This window comes from Atractosteus spatula, chromosome 9 (assembly GCF_055471065.1).
Source record: "Atractosteus spatula isolate fAtrSpa1 chromosome 9, fAtrSpa1.hap1, whole genome shotgun sequence".
NCBI classification, from domain to species: Eukaryota; Metazoa; Chordata; class Actinopteri; order Semionotiformes; family Lepisosteidae; genus Atractosteus; species Atractosteus spatula.
In genome coordinates, this window is record NC_142714.1 from 18,365,067 (window position 1) to 18,387,163 (window position 22,097).

Consider the following 22,097-nt stretch of genomic DNA (forward strand, 5'->3'; position numbering starts at 1 on the left):
TTAATTCTCCATTATATGTTTTGTGGCTACAAACATTTTTGCACTAATGTTAGAATTACAAACATTTAAAAATTTGGATAAAAGTAACTGAAAAATAATTATGAATAAAAAAATGTATTCTGTCTCTTCCTGCTGTAAGATGCACCTCTTTACCTCTTTTTAAATACGATCTACTATAGCACAGACAGTGAATCACAGAAGTCTTGTTACAGCAAAGCACTTTCAATATAAACATCACAAAGCAGTGCACTGTGGGTTGGTAGGTTTTCAGACATATCCTCGACTGTTTCTGCTGTGAAATCATTCTGAAGTAATGTTCCACTATCAGTTGGAGTAGTATCAGCTCCATAAAAAATGGTGTTTCTGTACAATTACATACAGTACAGCCGTCATCAACATAATAGTGTGTGAAAGGATAAAATAGGTTATGATGATGAGTAGTCACAGTCATAACTTTTGTATGTGGATAATGTGCAGGAAACAAGGCATTCACTACAGTATATTCAACTGTAATCTGGAATAGCAGATTTCTAAAGAGATTAAGATTAGACAGAGCATGCCACTTCTGTTAAAAAAATACGAATACAGAGTCAAAAGATCACCACAAAGGTCATTCAGCCTACTGTACTTATTTGGTTCTGTAGAGAAGGTCCTGTAGCCAGCATTGGTTACAGATCCCCTCGACAATGAAAACACTCTTGACCCCTTCCCCCTTTCTAAAAAAAGGGAAAGAAATGCAGTAATGCTGACCACATGCCACTGAATCAGCAAAAAAAATCAAGAAACTAAATACATTGAAAGATGATTAATTTTACTGTAATATTTGTGTGTGCATATTTTTAACAGTTCTTGCTTCTCAGTAAGAATTTTTTTGTAGCTATAAATTTATTTGTTGATGTATTTAAAACTCTTTTTTTTGCATTTTACATTACATTCTATTGCTAATATTCACCACGTCCTTAACCATTGAAATTACAAAGGTGATTATCCTTCCATTGTGCTCAATATAATACGGACAAATTCTATTAAATTAATAACTGGATTTTCGAAAGTCGTGTTTCTGTACAATTAGGGAAAAAAGGATATTACTGTAAGTCTATTACAGAAAGCAAACATTAAATGGGGCATTAAGCTAATTTACTCTGATGTCCTCATGCTATAAAGGTCAATAGATTATTTTCTGCATATGGCATTCACCGTAATCCCCTGTAAGGTGCTTGGGCTGTTACAGGAAGACGTCCAGTTGAGTTTCGTTAATAGTAGTATAAGCTGTGATCTCTTGCTCTGAAGGAGTTCCACCCACAGAGCCACCAGCACCTCATAATAACATAATTAAAGTCAGCTAAAGGAACACACTCGTGCTGTGAAGCAGTCATCATATGACACTTGCATATTGCAATGCCACCTTTTCTTCTGAAATACGTTCTTCAGAAAAGTTTACAATCTGTGACCTTCAAGTTACGAGAACAAAACGGCAAAAACTCTGGTCAGTACCAAATTCTAACTTGACATTGGATTGTGATCTCTCTTTTCCAACCAGTAAATTTGGGTAGGTCCGGCTCTATTATGTAACAGTAATTCAGCTTGCCTAATTAGGAATATAGAATATAGAATTAAATCCAGCATAAAATACCTTGTTTTTCCAAATGCCATAATGTGTTACTCTCTTTTCTCCCAAATATGCATATGCATCCATCCATATTATCCTTCTCTATGATCATCAAAATAAGATTCGGCAGTATGCAATGCTTCTATTAATGGCAGTTGGTCTGTAAGTAATGTTATACTCAAAAAAAAAAGTAGCAAAACGTCTCTGAAAAAAAAGTTGGAGATAGGAGCTAATCACTCATTCTAAAACTGACTTGGTCCCCGAAATCCCATGCTGAGCGTAAAAAATGTCTAAGTAGTGTGGGAATGCTAACCCTGACCCTAGCTAGGGTTTCAACTGAGCAGTCATCATATTTTGAAATGCTCCCCAAACCAAAATCTAGTCTAGTTGGACTTTAAATGACACAATTACCACTTTACATAAAAGTGTTTACCCATTAAACCTGGTTTCCTTACAACTTTTGATCTGACTAAGTTTTGGGATACAATTACTGAACAGTGCAATATACTGTATATTGGTCACAAGTAGGACGTTTGAATAAGGTAGCTTTTTTAAGTCTAAAAAGCTGTTGACATATGCCTTTGTACAGAATAATGACTGAACTCTTCCGTGGGAAGAATCTCATACATTGTCTGCATTAGCTTTTGACCTAGCATCAGGGTTTTCTAATGTTTGGCCACATTCAGAGGTATACTATAACTGTACTGGCATAGAGCTCTCGACTGCTATTTAAATGCAAATTGTCCTTAGAATGACTTATATTAGAGGGAAGTGTCAACAGGCAGTGCTACAGTCACATCTTAAAAATTAGAAACACAAACAATTCTACATACTGTATACATAACTACAAAAGACAACTTTGTGACTGAAGTATTATAGCATTCACAATATCATATTTGTATTTGTGTACTACTGAATATTACAACAGACATGCTTTAACTTTGTCAACCCATGAACCTCATTTAAAGAGCACTGTGGTCTGTACACTATCAAAAACTACAGTATGTAATACAGTATTATCATAAGCAGTTAAATGCAGAGGTAACTACAGCTTGTCTCTTGCTGGTTTTCACTTTGAGAAATGATACCTCGGCCTAATGATCATCTAATACCTATGAGATTTGACTGAGCCAAGCCCTTTTGTTGTTTAATTACTGAAGTCTCACAGGTGCAGCACTATAGGTATAGCACATACAAGACATAAGAATCCCAAACAAATATGTACTGTTTCCCAAAAGAAGGAGCTGCAAGGAAGAAAAGCATAGAAGCAATCGTAAACAAAGGAGAAAGATGGCTGATGCCGTTTCAACAATGTATGGCAAAATGTAGCATTTGTTGTTGTTTTTGTGGTAAAATAGCCATAAAAACAACCAAAGACAGAATACATCAACTCCTGTCTTTTCTGCTATGCCAGTTTGAGAATCCTTCATATAAATTATGCTCTTTGCCTGAAAATGTTATATTACGTTTCAATTGTTTTTGTTAAAATATCTAGATCACATAGGATAAGATACTGGAGACTGGTTAGAGATCTCAGTTCATTCTAATCTTTTGCTGATTAGCAGAAGCTGTAGTTTTAGGATTTCTCTTGCAGAATCACTTTGAAATTCTCCTTTTCAAGTCAAATTTTCAAATTAATAAATCAATGTTAATTTATTTGGTGACTTCAGAATTATAAACAACTCTTCCTTATAAAAAAACAGATCGGTAACTTACATAACAGTAAGCTCATGATGAGTAGAAGTTGTATACTGTAGCAAAGTACAATAAGATCTAAAGTACTAAAGCTACTCTGTAAAATTATGGATGAAATGCTACACCCCAAGCATTTGATTGACAGTAATCAATTCAAGACTCATCAATTCATCAGCACGTAGTACCAATAATTTATATTATATTTTCAGTTAACACTAATATACTGTATATATATTTAATAATATACAGTGAATCTGAAAAGTGATAATCTGATTTTAATGGCATCCTCATCCTGACCAAATCAACAGAACATGGATTTACCATCAAAACACCTCATTTCATCAGAAAAGAACTAGCACATGAAATCATATAACATCCTATATCCTAAGCACTAGCTCAAGACCAACAGTATTCAGGAACCGAAAACACTACCTTATCACCTGCAGCAGGAGCAATGCTGACAGTAAGATAAGCATTAAAAGACTCAAGGAGCTAGTCAAGGGAGACCTTTCCCATTAGTGACTTCCAATAAAAGACAAACAAGTTTCAATCAACAACAGTGGGAAAGCATAAGGAGTGTTTGGGCAAAGTCCATTTTTATCAAGTGACTCTTTCAGCAAACATCAGGGCTGGTTTGATGTGGATGACAATGAGTTACATGAGTTGATTAACTAAATGTGCAAAGCCTTTTTTCAACTGACAGAATGACAGCATTTCCAAACTAAAGAAACACCAGTGAGTCAAAGCAGAGGTTCAAAGGAGCAACTGTGACATGAAGAACAGATGGTGGAAGAGATCCAGTATTCCTTACTTTCAGTGCCACCAAAACCATCTATAGTCTGAGAATTCATGGAAAAACCACCTAACAAAGAAGCACCATCCTCCAATCCTCCTTTAGTAATCACCCAATCAACAATTCAGTTTCACAAGGAGACTCTGGACAATGCTGAACATTTCCCGGACTGTACTTCAGACATCATCCCTCACAGACAGTCTTCATCATCTTGATGATAAGATCCAGCGTACCTTCAACTGTGCAAGTACTGCTTTTGGCTGCCTTCCCAATAGAGCTACAGTATGCCATGAACAATGTACAGAAAGTACTTCAAATCTCTTGGAAAGCATATGAGAAGTATATAAATGTTGCCTGCAGAAAATATTTCAAATATAGTCAAAGGGCAGATGAACCTACTGTAATCTTGTAATTAAACACAGCAAGCACTGAGACAAGGAATGTAAACATCAACTTTGCTGAGCTGGCCATGTAGCCATGTCCAGCTACAGACTACCAAAGTAAACATTGTTCTCTGGGCTAAATTATGACATTAATGTCTGGGAGACATTTGTCCTGGATTGTGTACAAAGGAGAAAGAGTGTTACAGGATCTCTACAAAATCATATGACGATAACAGAAGACTGCAAAGCAGGAAGAAAATGTTGTGAACCAGATACTGCAACAGAGCCTGTCTATCCTGGATTGGCCTCTACACCCATTTTCCAGCTCTCAGATGCCCCAAACCTAACACTGAAGGTTATTATCCTTGACTGCAAGGGTTGTCAAGTGATTATATTCTGAAAAAAAAAACGGTTAGCTTTGTTTTTTGTTTTCATTACATTGAAGACAAAAGAAAAAGACAGGCAGTTTTGAAGTGGAGGGGAGGGGTTATAGAAATTAAGCAGTTTCTATGTATCCTCCTGAGTTTCATTAAACTGATCCATAATGACTCCTTCTTCCACAGTGCTTGCTACACCTGTGCTGTTTCTTTTTTATTCCATTATTATTACCTTCACTGTATGCAAGTTCAGGTGATTCAGTAACAAGCTGCTAATTGGCACGCGACTGAGAAAGGGGGATGTTGTTTTGTTCAGAGGTGGTTACAAACGTGGTTCACATTAACAAGAGACGACATCCTGCATGACACTCCATAGCAGTAATCATTAAGACACAGCGTCTGTTCACAATGCTGTTTTTTTTTCATTAGTGCTGAGGGACAGTGGAAGCATGGGACTACTAAGGTGTTATCCAAGTACTGTAAATCGCTAAGGACTAAGTAAAATCTCTGATCAATTAAGGCTTTCAGTTTTCTCTTTTGGGAATAACATTACAGCTGTTGAACACATGGAAAAGAGGAGTAGTGTTACACAGCTTGGCAAGCAAGTTAACAATCCAGTGGCTCAAAAAGAGACCAAAAATATGTTTGTATATTGTGTATGTACTAGCAATTTAAGGAAAATCTTATTAGTGCCATAACATTCTAGAGAAAAGCTAAATTGTGATAAAGACATTATGTACCACTTTGGAAACAGATGCAGTTTATTGTTGTAATTAATAAAGTACCAGAGGTGTAAATTCCGTTTGTACAGTAGGTTTATTATCCTCTGAGGTCTGTCTTGTTAATGTGCCTTTAAAGTGTGATGTTAAATAATCAAACTAATTTATTCCACAATTTATACACTTATGCCCCTTGATGCTTAAGATGATTCATTTTTTTAGTTTTTCATCTCACTAACACCTTCTCTACTAACATCGTAACCTGTAAGGACCACTCCCATCAATTAGGCAAAGTGCACATCTTACTGATAAGTACAGCTGTTAATCAAGACAGGTTTATTGCAGTGATTCTTAGAACAATTTGATTCTGCTAATCAACTATGATCCAGGATTTTGTGTTAATTAGATTGTCTCTACAATAGACAAAGCAGGTACTGTAAAAAGCTGCTCAAATTTCCTTTATACTGTATGTTTATTATCAGTTGATTGTGGTTAAACATCTGCATTTTCTGACTGAAACATCTGAGTATTTTAATTATCTTTTTTCTGCAACTTAGAAACAGGGTTTCATTTTTTTTTAGTTTTAACCAATACACAAACACTTCAGATTAGAAAAAAAAAATAAAACTGAAAAATCTGTTGACTCTTAATTGTACTAGTGGCCAAAGTTTTACAAAAAATTTAAAAGGTTGGAAGTGCAAAAGTATTCAAACCCCTCCTATGGTGTCCCATTTTTACAAAATTACAAAATGATACATCTGCATTTTGTTACAATATATTATTTTATTCAAAACCGGAATGGAATACATGGAAGATTTCTAAGGGGAAGATAAGCTAAGGTAAATGTCAGCAAAATCTAAAATGAAAAAAAACTGAAACATGGAAACATGTACAGTAGATTGCATAAGTATTCCCATCCCTCATCTCAATATTTGCCCATTCTTCTGGGAACATTTACTCAAGCTCTCTCAGGTTATTTGAGGATCACTGATGGACAGCACTTTTCAAATCTTTTTACTGATTTTTACTGATGGCCCACTCATTGACATTCACTTTCTTATTGTTAGGCTACTTCTGTTTTGGTCTTGTGCTTTAGATCATTGTTCTGCAGAAAGATGAATTTTTGGCCCAGTTTTAAATGTGAAGCAGGTATTCCTCTAAGATTTGCCACTAACTTGCTTAATCTAATATATGTCCCCATCAGTCTTCACAAACTTCCTATTTCCTGCTAATAAGAAGCTGAACGATAACTCAAGGTTGCACTACCATGTTAGACAGTAGTGATGATGCTGACTGTGTCACTGTGTGCACTATTTTGGGTTTGTGTCAGATGTAACACTTTGCATTAGAACAAAAAGTTTATCTTGTCTGACCACAAAACCCTTTGCCATGTTTATAGTATCACTTAACTGGTTCATGATCACTTAAGTAGCTAACTTTGTTGCAATCTACAGTACATTTGGGATTTCAGATTTCAGGTTTTCTACTTAGTCAACTTTGTAGAATGACTGGGACATTGCTGACCCATGGACAACTTTCTCTCGTTTCAGCCACTTGACTCTTTCAAAGTCAACGTTGACCTCACAGTTGCATTTCTAACCAGTTTCCTCAAAGTCCAGCTGCTTAGTTTAGAAGGACAGCCTGATCTAGACAGTACTGTATGTGGGTGTCTAATGCTTCTTAATGATCGACATAACCACGCTCAAAGAGACATTACTAGGCTTTGAAATGTTTTTGTATGAGTCTTCTGATCGGTGCCTTTACACAACCTTATCTTTGAGTTGTTTTGAAATCGCCTTAGTCTTCATGGTTAAATACCGTATATGCTTGAAATGCACTACCTGACTGACAGACCCTACAAAGTTGTATATACAGTAGGTGTATGTATTTTGAAATCCTGTGAACAATTATTATTACAAAAGAGGTTTCTCGGCTTAATTGGGTGGCATTTAAGTTGATTTTGTGCAATTTAATTTTGTTTGCCACAGCGAAGGGTTTGAATAGCTATGCAATTGTGGTTGTGTATGCAGTATAAAAAATATAAATTGCTACTTCAAAGTTTGCAAGCTTTAACGCAACAAAATGTGAAAACAATGCAAGAATTGTAATACTTTTGCAAGGTGCCATATAATGCAATAACCAAATAAAAGAATTGTCACATTCAGAGTTATACTGTTGAATGCCAAAGATGATTCTGGCCTGAGGCAGTGTTTACAAAACATTTTCCAAAAACAGCATAACAGTATTTTTATCTTGTTCAGGCTGATACTCCAGAGGCATCCTAAATTCTCATGTCAAGTACAAAGTTTAGTACATCTACTGTAGCTCACATTCCTCCTTTTCAAAGCTTTAATTCCAATATATACTGTACAAAATAAAAGTTTAAAATGAGCAAAGGAATTTGATCAAGCAAATTGATCAAGGAATATCCATGTGTTATTTTTCATTAGTTCCCCAGTTTTCTTGATAAAATGACCCTTAAGTGTTATTAACAGACTATAACTTTTATCATTTTTTAAATAATTTGTATTACTGGAATCTCATTGCATCTTTTCACACACAGTCCAGACAGTAATTACACACAGCAAAAGACTTCCATCAGACTACATCATGTACTGGCTCTGCTTTATATCCTACAGAACATGATGACTTCATTGTTTCCAGAAAAGGCTACAATTATACTCCACAGACATGCATCTCAATTCCCAACAATGCAGAAACTAAGGGATTGAGACATGTTTCAGTGTGCTAGATTCAGTAAATGTATTTATTTGAGTTTTAATGTAACACTGTTATTTCACACTTTGGCAAGAAAAACACTTTACATCAGAGAGAGAAACTGTAACATTTTAATCAGGTTCTTACCTGAAAATAAGGGTCACACTCTGCAAGCCACTCAGTCTCATCAATTAGATTTTCAAAAGCCTGTCTTTCTTCCTCCTTTGGACATTAATATTAAAAAAAGAAAAATAATCCTGTTAGACAAGGGAATAATGTAAACACACAAGGCTATTACTAAACAAACGTCAGAAACAAATAGGGATATTTCTGTATCACTAATATTAGCATAACAAGCCGTAACTGACTCAAGATATGAATGATTCAATAATTCATGTCAGAAAAGTCTAACAGAAAATGAAAATGTATTGTTGAAGACAGAATTAAAATGAAATATTTTTTTCTAATAGCAGCAGAGTAGAAACTGCATAATAAAATACTTTGTTTCTATGTTACTCTTTCATTTCGAATACATTCTACTTATACAGTAATTACAGTATATATACACTCTTCCTTTTATACTCCAATAAGTGATAGTTATGTACAGTATAAAACAAGAAGCTAAATGTCAGTCAGCAACACTGAACTATAGAACAAAGATCAAAATGAATGAGCAAAAAAATGTCTGTATAAGACAGAGTATGATATCTGAAAATGAGGTGAAGAACAATTCTGTGCAAGGTCACTGGAAACAAACAACCCGATACTATAAATTCTCAGAACTACCTCTATTCACAAGACTTATGGGCTTGTCATAGAGAATGCTTTTAAAAATAAACACTGTACGTCATTCACTTTCTTCTTAGGATAACTGAAAGAATAATGAAAGAATATTTTTTACTGAAAGAATAATGGTTCTCTCAACATTCTGACTATCCACTTTTCTTAACCAAACACAACACTGTAGTATTGCATAAGAACCAGACGCAGTAAACATGCAGTCTTCTACAGTGAAAAGTATTCCATACAGAGCTCAAGACTGCCCTCCTGTGATGAAAAACCCAGACAACCTAGACAGCTTTTGTTCCTCCATTTACAATACCTAGCTTAAGAAAATAGATTGTATACAATACTGAAATTGACTTCTTATACTTCCTGATGAGTGGCATACAAAACAAATCACACAAATGATCATTTAAAGACTACAAAAAAACATCTTAAAGAGACGTCTGGATTGTAAATATTTAATATTCCTCCTCCTAAGAGATGTTTCTTTCTAAATATTTAAATGAAATTGTTATTTTTTTAAATACTTACAGAATGATTCACTGATGAATGCAACATTCATCTGATTAAAAACAACAGAAACACTATGCAGGGGTTCCACAGACCCTGATCAGCAATACTCATGATCAACCCATATGTTATTTTAAATAAACAGAACTATCACCAATCCTAGCATGTGAAACCAGCCCTAGTGGTCCATCTAAATAATATTACAAAGAATCACCTCACAACACATGACCAGTGGAAAATGTTGCTTGCTAGGGTCAGCTTTATAAGTATTTTGCTTTCAACTGTAAAAAATGGGCATCTTAAAATAGAAAAAAAAAGTTTGGCCCCATTTTCTATGCAATGACTGGAAAACATCACAAGGTGTCGGCCTCATTTCCTGTTCTGGCAGATCTGTGAGAAAAGAGCAGCACCAGAAAATGTGAAAATGTGAGATTAGCAGACTTGTTTTAACAGCTCTACGAACAGTATGCAATTGAGCCCGCTGCAGTTAATTGCAGTCCCCAAGAATGATTTATTGTAATATTCCTTTTGTCACAGCGCCACTGTCTTTTGTTCAGAAACACACAAAGACATTCTATGAGATCCCTGGCGCTCTGCCAATCTAGTCCTCTCTGTAGCATAATGAAGCGATTCAGAACAAACGCTGCAAAATGTTAATTAGATTAAATAATTCTTTTCATTATTAGAGGCAAACAATGTACTGGAAAAGAACAGATTCAGAGGTAGGGCTTGCTAAAAATATAGAAGCAAATGGCACCAGCCCGTTTTCCATTAACACAGTCTGCTTAGTCTGAAATGGCAGTGTTGCCATCCCGTGACAATTAGGAGACGGCACCCAGCAGAGGCAGGTAGTGCCCTGGAGTAATGCGCACTAGAGGAATTATTTCATTTTCTTTACAACCATGGAGGTTCACATTCGGTTGTTATTTTGAATGCTCAGTACTGTAATTGGAGATGCAATGTCGGTCATGCAAACAGGTGATTTGGAATACATGCACAAATACTGTACTACTAACACAAATATTCTTACTACGATGTGCTAAGATGTACTAGAAGACTGTAACTGGAATACAAATTTGTGCAGTATGGTCAAGAAGAGCTTACTGGGTCTCATCTGCCAGAAACATTTTCTAAGAAAATGGAGCTGTGCTTAATATTATTAATCACCAAAGACATCCTTGTATAACTGCAGCACAATACAGTGGCAGACTGTTAATTCCCTCTTCTTGTCTCATTTCGTTTACATGTATAAACTAGAAATGTGAAAATTTAGTGTTCTTGTAAAAACAATGGTAGTGAGTCAGAAAACAAGCTATTTGTAACACAACATTTTTCACAATTAAATACTTTTTTTACACAAAGACTCAGAAATACTGTATTTAGGTTTTTCTGCCTTGTATCAACACAATATATAAAATGTGCTAGGTACTGTATTTCATACATTAAACTAATGTAAATACTTCTGTTACATCCTATAAATAAGCATAATGTCTATTGCACACACACACACGGCAATATCCGGGCTAATTGCTGCATGAGTGCAAATGCTGCTTAATGCAGGAAAATTACATTTCCTATGCAAATAAATGCAAATTTCCTATGCAAATAAATATATTATTAAAAAATCATGTAAATAAATGTATTAGGAATGTACTTGAATATCTTGTGTTGTGTGATTTTTTTATAAAATTAACTTTCGAGATATATTCTACAATTTTAAATCTTCAAAATGACAATCTAAATAAAATGTTTCAGAGTTTAATACTGGGACATCTTTGGTAAAGAACAGTGTAGAGTTGTTTTTCAGCTGGCTTAGATGCTTTCAAACCTTAAATGAAAGGAAACAGTCACAAAAGTTTAGATTTATGAAACCCTTTGTGATATATTAGGGACTGTAATGATGTAAAATGCATTTATGCTATTTTGTTTTGTCAATAGCATGTGCAGCAATAAAAAGAACAGCAGGCGATATACTCACGAACGCCTCTGTGCAGTAGAAATGAACATGAGAGAAATTATATGCTTTTCCCAACAGTCTCATTAAGCATCAAGCACAATTTGTTTAGTGCAACACTGAAAGCACTGATGGGATATATTTATGGCTGATGAGCACTGGTTTGTATATACCCCAGAAGAACCACTTAGCTCTACTGTTAAATTGCACATGTGCTGTGAACAAAATAGTCTGGATTGACAAGCCTATTTTTTTAACTCATCTTTATGTCAAAAAGCTTTTGGATCGATACAGAAAGTGCGTGGTGCACCCCTAGACTCAAGACTAGAGACTTGAGACTTCAAGACATCTGTAATCTGTACAAAGCAGTTTCACTGTAAGAGAAAGAACAGACAGATAGAGAAGAACCAGTGGCACTGTCAGTAGGCAGCCTATAAAACTGTCAGGGGATAGCAAAAAGGGAGGGGGTATCACCAGGGATACAACAAAAAACAAGCAAACAAAAGGTCCAAATAAGACTTGCAGGACACAAATATATGACAATTGTATTTATGAGTAATTATTTGACCAACTTGTGGGGCCATTTAAAGAACTGATGATTTGACTTGCCAGTATAGCACCAATTATACTTTATAAGAAATGACGGCATTAACTTGTTGCTAACTAGCACTGCTCACGATGGTTAGTAACAGTAAAAAAAACCCTTCAAAGTTCACACCTTAACCTTGTTGTCCAGTGCCTTGGAGAAAGGGAGCTGTCTTCCTGTCCCAGCTGACTCTTTGTTCTCTTCTTCCTCAAAAAAGCCTTTCAGGCCAACAGGGCTGGAGGTCCTGTTCTGCGACTTTTTCTCACTTACAATTCTCTTGCCCTGGTTTCAAACAAAGATTGAGGAACCAGGTTATATGGTATATGTAAATCCTACAGTAATGTTTATGTTAAGGATTGTAATAATTTAGACTCAAGCCATTAAACCTGGGGACAATGTTATGCTCACTAGGCCCAAAAGTGTTCAGAAGATCTGACTACTGTAATAGTTATCTTGAAAAAAATTGCTGTGAATGTTTTTTACTCCTGATTCTTCATTGTATTTATTTTAATTAATGCAATGCAGAGACAAAATGTATTTAAAGTCCAGCTGGCATAACGCCATTGACTGAGGGAGCATCAGCCTTGTCTGTGAGAACATCACTGGCAGAACCCCCCTCTCTTTACAAGGAATGAGCCAAGGAGCTGTTGCAGGAGTGAAGATGGGGTGGAGGGAGGGGGTACAAGAAAGAAGTGCAAACGGGATGCTCAGCAGATGATATACAGTTAGTTATGTGCAGGAAAGCAGAAGTGGGTGAGATTTGAATTTGCCCTCCTCTTGGCCTTCTGTTTAAAAAACATCACCATTTAGATTAAGATCTTCCCTACAAAGGTATAATAAAGATAAAATTTAAATTAAAAAAAACAATTAGAATGCAACAGACATAAGACAAACATGCCAGAGATCATTGAGATCAAATGTTATGTCATCTTTTATGTCATCTGCTATGTAATTTGACATGTGAGGAAAACACACAAGTAAGCATTTCATTGTACTCAGGCACATTCAGTATGACAATAAACGTGAACTTGAAATGCAAGGAACTGGTTTCTTGATAAAATAATTTAAGAAATATTTACATGCAGATTAAAATGTATTAGTAATGCCATTGTTTATGATTTTATTTTATTTTTATTTTCCCTAACTGTTACCCTAATTTTCAAACCATGAAAACCTAAGATCAATCATCCCTTTAATAACAGTGTTTTGCTAAGGAGTCCTGACATTTAAACCTCCTTCAAAGAACTTTTAATACGCACTGATCAATTCACAATCAAGAGATGAATTTTTGTTTTTGAATGTAAACCCCTTTTAGGTTCTGTGCTGTAAAAAACTGTTAACTTGCCTTGTTTTTGTTGGCCATTGTCACCAACAGCTGCCTCCTTCTCCCCCTTCCCACATGAAACGTTAACCCAACATCCCCCTCTGGCAGCTCTGCTCCTCCCCTAAGGCTCAGAGGACTCCCGGATCCAGGCTTTTTAGTGACAACTCGAGCCTCCTGCGGAAAAAAACAGACATCCAACTGCTTTTCTGTTATCTAAAAGAGACTGCGATTTTGTGAAGCTGAGCATGAAATTTATTGTGCCCAGAGAGGCAAAATCTAAAATCATTCAATATTGAAGAGTCTTGTCGTGCCTTTCCCTTTGGACAAAAATAAAAAAGAAAAAGGCATGTTTAGTGTTCTGCTTACCTGGTGGAATAGGTATCATAGTAGAGAATTTCATTGAAATAGAACATCGTAACACAAAGCCTAAACTCAGATAAAAGCCAACTGACCTATCACAGAAAAAAGACAAGAGCATCTAAATGGTCATTTACATGAGATGTTGTGCAAAATACATCTCTAGATGTGCCTCTAGAGAGAATAAAATCTGAGCCACCAATGGAAACCCTGGTGCTCAGGCTGAGTGATGCATGCATAGGGTGTGACCAGCCCTGAAAAGCTCGATAAATACAGCTCCTGGACTGCACCAGATCTATTTAATGAGTAGCCAGTCAGGAAGCAGATACTGTTGTCCAAGTAGTACAAACCAAACTATGCGAAAAAGTTTTCATTATCCATCAAAACAAATTGTAATCTTGTTCAAATATAGATTAGAATATCAAGGGTTTTGCAATATTAGTTAACAAATATTGTATTACAAGCACATAGGATTTACTGACCACTGTACCCTAATTTAACTTAATTGAAGGTCAAAACACATAATGCTAGTATTATTGTCATTTACTGTAGCAATTTAAAAGTGTTTATATTCAACAGTTGGTTGGTTTCCTCTATATTGAGTACCTTAAACACACTGTTGCTTTTGACTATCCTACTCTGTATTATACTACACTGGGTTTTCTTTATTTCCATTTCCTTTAAAAACACAAAAGAACTGCACTAAAATTCATTTCCTGTCTAGTATTCCGACTTATACATTTAACTACAGGTGGAGCAGATATGATGCAGTAATGTTTCAAGGTTAATCATGATTCTACCTCCCATGTTCCTATTTTCTCCCTTTCTCTATTTAATTTGAAATTAATTTTAACAAGTGAAACATCTGGATCTCTATTAGCAAGTACTGAACATACATGCATACATACTGTACTGTACATGTGCTGATGAGGTTCAAGTGAGGAACCTGTGAAGGAACGCAAAGTGTGAGTGGCAGACAGACCCAAAGAAACACAAAAAAACTGTGTTTCTCTTCTTCATTTCTACGTTTCTGTGTGGAATTAATATCTACAGGTTGCTCTGCAAACATATTGGGTATTTTGCATTGCTCTGTTTTTTTTCACTCAATGCTTTTCCTTTCTCATGCAGATGATGATGAAATTGTAGCCATATTGTTTTAAACTAACAGTTAAACAGCTAATAGTCCTAGCTCTACATTTGGCAGTACCAAAAGTAGCCTTTTAGCTTTAACAATGTAAAGAGAGGGAGAGTGGGTGGCGTGACAGTGCAGTGGTTAGGATTGTTGTCTTGCAGTGCTGGGGCCCTGGGTTTGGTTCTGGACCTGCTGTGCTTTCTGCGTGGAGTCCGTATGTTCTCCCTGTGGGATTCCTCTAGGTGTTCTGATTTTCTCCCACAGTCCAAAAATATACTGGTAGGTTAGTTGGCTTCTGAGAAAACTGGGCTGTGTGTGAATATCTGTGTCTGTGTCTTCCCTGTTGGTGTCCTGTCCCGGGTGTAGCTTGCCTGTTGTTTGCTGGCACAGGCTCTGGCTTCCCTATGACCCTGAATTGGAAGAAGCGGTTACAAAATGGGTGGATGGAAGAGAGGAACATTTGATTTTAGTGATGGGGAGATCAAATTGGATAATGTGACAGATAGTGGTGGCCAGTTCCTATTGAGTGCTAATTTACAATTTAGCTGTAAATCATGTCTTTCGGTTATCTGAAGAATGTGACATACAACTGTTTTCTTCTCATCCAAGGGTCTCAAAGCCACATCTCAGTTCTTCACAATGCCCAAAACGGGCACTAACTTCTGATTGTGTCTACAGTGCCTTAGTGTAACTAAACATGTGCTGTATGTACTAATTCGAATATGTACAGACATTTAAATTATTGATTAATTCAACCTCAGATTAAAAACGCCACTCCTTGTGTACACAGTATACTGTATATCCAGTCTTGGTGACAGGCAAATGTAAATGTAAAGTCCATTACTTACATTGGGGGACTTCTTGATTGTAATGGTAAGGTCCTCTGCTTTTGCTCTCCGGCTGAGGAAAGCCATGCCCTCTTCTTCTGCTCTCTTCTTGTCTTCTTCTACTTCCTGTGAAGATTGGGCAGGTTTAAAGTCTGGATTGAGACAAGAGAGTGACTTCACTGAATTCCAACTCAGTGGAAACAAGCGGCTCCTGTTTTGCTTTATCATTCCCTAATTTCTTTTTTTTCAGACATTGCCAGGGCCTTATTTTGCTTTCCTGTTTTCTGAGCACTTAAATCCTTAACTTTTTTCCTTTCACATTGGCAGATACAGATAGTACAACTTTTAAAATATGTAGATGAAAAAAGTGAAAACACTGTGTAATACAGAATGTATTATCTGTGTTCCATCCCCCACCCCCCCTTGCTTTTAGGCTTATGACTTCACAAAATCTTCTACAATATCTGTAGATAAATACACAAAGGGTAACATGAAGGTGACCTCTTTCATTTTCTTTATATTTCTTATGCAAAGTGAGAATTCAGAAACCAAAATGAAATTTCAAAGACGCCACCTGGTATCTTTTCATCAGCGCTTCATTCTTTTTCCGTAAAGCTTCAATTTTCTTATCCAGTTCTGCATCCTTCTGTTCTTTCTTTTTAAACATGACATCAGGCAAATTATTCTGGAAAGAAATAACAATTGAAGTAAAGAGCAAAAGAAATGCATAGTTTCTTAGGGCTATTAAGTATGCCACAACAGAGGCTGCAGTCCACAATTGTTTCCTGATTGTTCAAAATAGCACCAAAGTTGACAAGGAAAATAAATCAGCTCTTGTCTTTAAGCACCCATAGTCTTATAGTCCATAGTCCTTGTGAGGGGTGAGGCAAGTCAGAGTTTAACCCCAAGCCACAGGGCAGCAGGCAGGACTGTAAGTATACAGCTGCTCTCTCCATGACAAGAAGTCAATCTATCACAGGGCAGCAGAAAAGAACATTTAACAAGTACTAATCAAAACTAGCTGGCATGTCTTTGGGAGCTGGGAGGAATCTAGACCTCTTATGGCAATAGAGTTAAAAAGCACAATTGCTAACCACTATACTACTATGTCACTCTATCTTTTCACCATTAATATCCAAATCTGATACTGGAGCTACAGTAATTGCCTGTACCACTTTTAGGCATTATTTATGAGGTGGGATATTTACTTTTCCAAATGTATGACTCTTAAATTTCTACACTTTACAGTCAAAAATGAAAATGCAAAAGTAATCTGAAGAACAACTGAACCACAAAATAATTGTTCCTTAGTTAAGTAAAATAATTAAGTATGTAAACAGCACAGAAGTTGTAAGAGGCCTTTTTATTAACTAACCAACTGAATTTGCCAAACCAGTTTATTGATGCTAAGAATGTGGTTTTAATATGGAAATAGAACTATCGTAACAAGAAAGAACAAAGAAAGGTACTTTTGTTGATTTAGCAATTAATTGTTCTTTTGCTAGTATTGTTCTTGTCTCCAAATTAAATTAATAAGATAAATTAAATAATTGAGGGGCGCTGTCAAATAACTTCTGTTCAGAGAACAAGTAAAGGTTTATACCATACTGATAGGAAAAGAAACGAGACACAATGTTTCGGTTGTGGAGCCTTCTTCAGGTGTTTGTCACTTTTCTTTTGCTTTCACCATGGAGTAAACCTTTACCTGTTTCTTTGCAGCCTACACATGCTGATGCAGCTGTCTACTTAAACTTCTTCTGCCCAGAGTACTTTGTCCCTTTTGAATTCTAAGGTCAAAACAGTTGCAAAAATAATAATTTCACATTCACATACTTTACAATTTACTTTCTGGGAGCAAGAATTATATACCTCATGAGGGTAAAAGTGGATAACTATGTCAGCATACAGGCTAAAAAGAATCAAGCAGAGGTTAATATATACTGTATATTATATACACCATTTTAGATCAATGTAAAGATGAAAGCAAACCAAAGAGCCTTTTCATCCCTGTCATGTACTTTATTTTAATGTACACTTTATCAAATGAATTAATTAAAAGTTAAGCACTAGATATTTTTTATCACACAAATTGATGGGACATTACATAATACTGTAGTTTCTAAAGTACAGTGTACTGTAACAGCAAGGATGCTGAGCAAAACTGATTCCTTTAGAATTGTTAATGCAAATTAAGTTATCTTAGTTGGATACATGATATTATATAATTACACATTTCTTAAAAAATGCTTAATATTCAGATCTGACCAAATTTAAAGAGAAATATTCTTTGGGAGCATAAAGGGTACATACAGTAAAAGTACTTTGTGTTTCTAACAAGCTAACTGCTGAACAACTGTTTCACAGTTACAGTACAGTATATACCTGATTTACAGTATGTAGTACTGCATTTTATTTACAGTACCAGTTTATTTACCATTTTTAATAAATCTGATCTCTCTCTCTTCTTACAGAAACACAGCTATTTAAGACATCTTAAAAGTTGTAAAGAATATTTCTGTGACTGGGAAGCAGGATTTTGAGGGGGCCCATATACTGTACAAGGGTTTGAGAAGGATACTCTTTTCAATAAAGAAAAGAAGTAAGAAAGAAGTAAACATAATTTTCATGGAAGAAAAGTGAGAAGGTCATTATTGCAAAAGTATACAAACTCATTGCTAAATTAATTTTAAAAAAATACCTTAACAAGTGGCCTCTGTGTGTGCAATAATAATGCCCATACTGAAATGATTTCAGAATAAATATCATGAAGTCTAAGGACTTGCTTTCAAAGCAAGTCAGGGATAAAGTATTTGAACAGCACAGATCAATAGAAGGGAGCAAAGAATACCAAAATTTCCAAATATCCTTGGGAGCACATTCTACTCAATCATCAAGAAATAGAAACTGCATTGTGCCACCCACACATTGCCTAGATCGGGCCATCCCTCCAAACTTAGTACCCATGCAGTAAACTAATTATTAATGCCACTATGAAGCCAATATAAACTTTGAAAGAACTATAAAGTTCAATGTCTAAGATGGGACAAAATGGCCGTGAGTCAACATTATCATATGAACTCCACAAAGTCAACCTGTAAGAAGAGTGGCAAACCCATCTCAAATCCATCTCAAGTTTGCTACAAAGAATAGCGTAGGTGATACTGCAAGCATGTGCCAAAATATCTGTCAGATTTGAACTTTGTGGTCTAAATGCAAAGTATAACATCTAGTGCAAACTCAACACTTAGAAGCACTAGGTTACGTAAGCATGGTTGTGGCAGAACCATTTTAATAGTCTGATTCACATCACAAGAGACAATATTATGAGAAAAATGGAAGAACCAAAATACAGTCAAATCTTAGGAGAAAACCAGCCTCTGTCTGCTAAAGGCCTCAAACTATGAGAAAAGTTCCCATTTCAGCAAGACAATGACCCAAAACTTTACTGGGGTGGCTTAAGAAAACAAGGTGAATGTCACTGAGCACAATCAAAACCCTCACTTGAATCCTATTAAGAATTTGTAGAAAGATGTGAAAACTGCTTTAAAAAATGAAAAAAACACTCATAAATGAATCTCAAGCAACTGGAGACAGCTTGAGGAAACCTGCCAAAACTACCCCCAAAAAACTTGCTGTTCTATTTGCTGCCAAATGTGCTTCCTCCAAATATTGAGTTTATGGGTCTGAATGCTTGTGTAATCAATATATTTCATTTTATACTCTTGTTTTTATTAATACATACTGCATTTTATCATACCCATAGAGATAAAAAACTTCAGTTTCAGCATTCAAATATTAATCTGTGCCTGTGGCTGGAAGGTTGTCAGTTCGTATACTGTGGCAGGCAGAGTAATCCTACTCCGTTGGGCCTATGAGCAAGGCCCTTAACCCCAACTGCTCCAGGGGCACCGTAAAAATGGCTGACCCTGCGCTCTGACCCCAAGCTTCTCTCTCCCCGTGTGCCCGTGTGTCTCATGGTGAGCAAGCTGGGGTATGTGAAAAAGCATGTTCCTAATACAAGAAATTGTACAGTATATGGCCAATAAAGTGATCTTAAATAATGTATTATGTTTAATTTGTTTTTTCTTTATTTTACAAGTTCACACAAAGGGACACCATAGGAAGGGTTCTGAATACTTTTGCAAGGTTTTCTATACTGAGCATCAATAGAAACTTATTGTACAAGTCTATATAGTACATGACTTTAACTATTACATAAGCACTAAATCACCTAATCAGTCAGTTGATTATGAGATTAATCCTGCTTTAATTTAAAAATCAAGAAAGAAATACAAATAAAGGATCCAATATGCCCTACTTATCAAGAAAACAATGTCTTCATGTCATTGGAATGTTGTAGGCTAGACTAATCCAGGATGATCACAGCCAAAATTTCTAAACTGTCAAGACATTGCAGCCAAACATAGGCCATAAATGACAGGCCATGATCTTGAAGACAACACAAGACACCTTGCCAAAATCAATATCATCACACTTTTGTGCACTTTTGATACTTCCTGTTCCACTGCATCAAAAATGCCACATGTCACAACAACAAACACATCAGCATGTCAGTTGTAAGCAGCTAGCTAAACAGACATTGTTTGCATGCCAGACAATCACACATGGGCCTAGGTTTACAAACGTTCATCAACACAACAGCAAGAATGAGATAGTGTGTGCAACACTTAAGGTGAAATTGCCAGCAGTGGTGTCTATGCCACTTAACTGCTGAATGAAGCTTTGTGTACAGCACACTGATGGACATCAGTACGTATGGCACAGATCTACAGAATATTAGCTAACTCTTGTATAACACAGAACAAGTGACTGGTACTTCAGGTCCTAGCATAATGGTCTGGGCAGAAGGGTCTGGTTGCCACAGAGCTCCACTTATAGTGTGTATATTTTGTGGCATCTATGGCTCAGAGACCAATGAACAGGCACATAACTGTTCAGGCTCTATGAAAATAATGGGACAGAATGCCACAAGATAGAATCTGCAATTTTGTGCAGTGCACACTTTGCAAGTGTACAATTTGCAGTGTTACGAAAGTGGCTAGATGCTATTAGCCCTTTGAATTTAACAGCTGACCGCCTGTCAATACATCCTGTTGATGACAAATGTTTGTCAGCATAACAAATGTAATAATCATCAACATCATCATCATTAGTCATTTCTATTCAACAAAATGTCAGTACTCTTTGCTACGCAAATGCAAGTTTTCTTGATTATAACTTTGTGAGTTGCAATTAAGTAAAGATTTTTCTTTTCATGTTCAGTTTACAACAAGTGAATCACAATTTGGATTAACCAAGGACCTATTCCTTCTTAAATATTTACATTACATTAATATTTTAACACTTATTCAACAATTGAAACAAGAGCTGAGAAACCAAAGTGAAATCCCAAGAATGCTGCACAACTCTACTTCCATAAATTATATGGCAATAAACCACATATTTTGATTGAATGGTCACAAAAACTGCCAATCTAATAAAATAAACTGAAATAAACCATAAGTTTTTAGGGATAGCATGAAACTGTCTGTATATTTTAAGCTGCTGAAAGTCCATTAAAAATAGCCAGTTAAGAAAATTATGGGTCATTAAAAAATCCACAAGATACAATGGAAAAATCAACAAAAACTAAATTTTAAAGCCTCTAAATATCTAATTTAATTTTTGACAGTAATGAGTTAGTCAGTTCAAACCATGTTCAACAGCTTTACTATTCTGTGTATCCTTCTGTGTGTCACCATGGAAACACTACAATATTTAAAAATTGCTGTTTCTTCAATAGCCAAGTTTGGCCTCAAGCAATCCTCCAAATTTATTGCGTTCTGAGTTAAGCCAATCAATATCAGACATATGATAAGACAAAAGGGATTTAATGTATCATCTTTAAGTGCATTTGCTTAAAACCACTGTAACTTTAAACTGGGAGCTCAGGGATTGAAGGCCAAATGCCTGCCGTGCTTTGGAAATTAATACAGACTCCTGCATGTCCTGCCAAAACAAGGATTCCTGCCATGGAACTTCGCACACAAGCAACAGCAGTATAGAACTGCTTCTTCAATGTTTTGTATGAAAGAGACTGAGGGACTTCTGTATTTTAACAAAGGAACAGACATGTTTGTCGACCTACTGTACTAAATGGCTATAAAGTGTCACCACTTGTAAACGTACCTGTATTAATTCAGCGTTTTTTTTCTCTCTCCATAGATGGTGCTGACCAGAAAATGTTACAACATTTCACTGCAGTCCATGTTTGAAATAAAGTTACAGCCCGATGTCTCAGCAATCTTTCAAATAAGAGTTATAAGG

At 35.9% G+C, this 22,097-nt stretch overlaps 1 protein-coding gene across 1 annotated transcript in view; it reads right to left on the reverse strand.

Moving 5' to 3' along the window:
• ccdc9b (coiled-coil domain containing 9B) overlaps positions 1 to 22,097 on the reverse strand; it is a 50,967-nt gene that overhangs the window by 24,461 nt on the left and 4,409 nt on the right. Inside the window, exons 2-6 of the mRNA XM_088924683.1 lie at positions 16,345 to 16,455; positions 15,792 to 15,896; positions 13,476 to 13,628; positions 12,263 to 12,412; positions 8,442 to 8,516 (exon numbers count right to left, since the gene is read on the reverse strand). Of these exons, the coding sequence (XP_088780809.1) occupies positions 8,442 to 8,516; positions 12,263 to 12,412; positions 13,476 to 13,628; positions 15,792 to 15,896; positions 16,345 to 16,455 (594 nt within the window). The remainder of the gene's footprint in view (positions 1 to 8,441; positions 8,517 to 12,262; positions 12,413 to 13,475; positions 13,629 to 15,791; positions 15,897 to 16,344; positions 16,456 to 22,097) is intronic.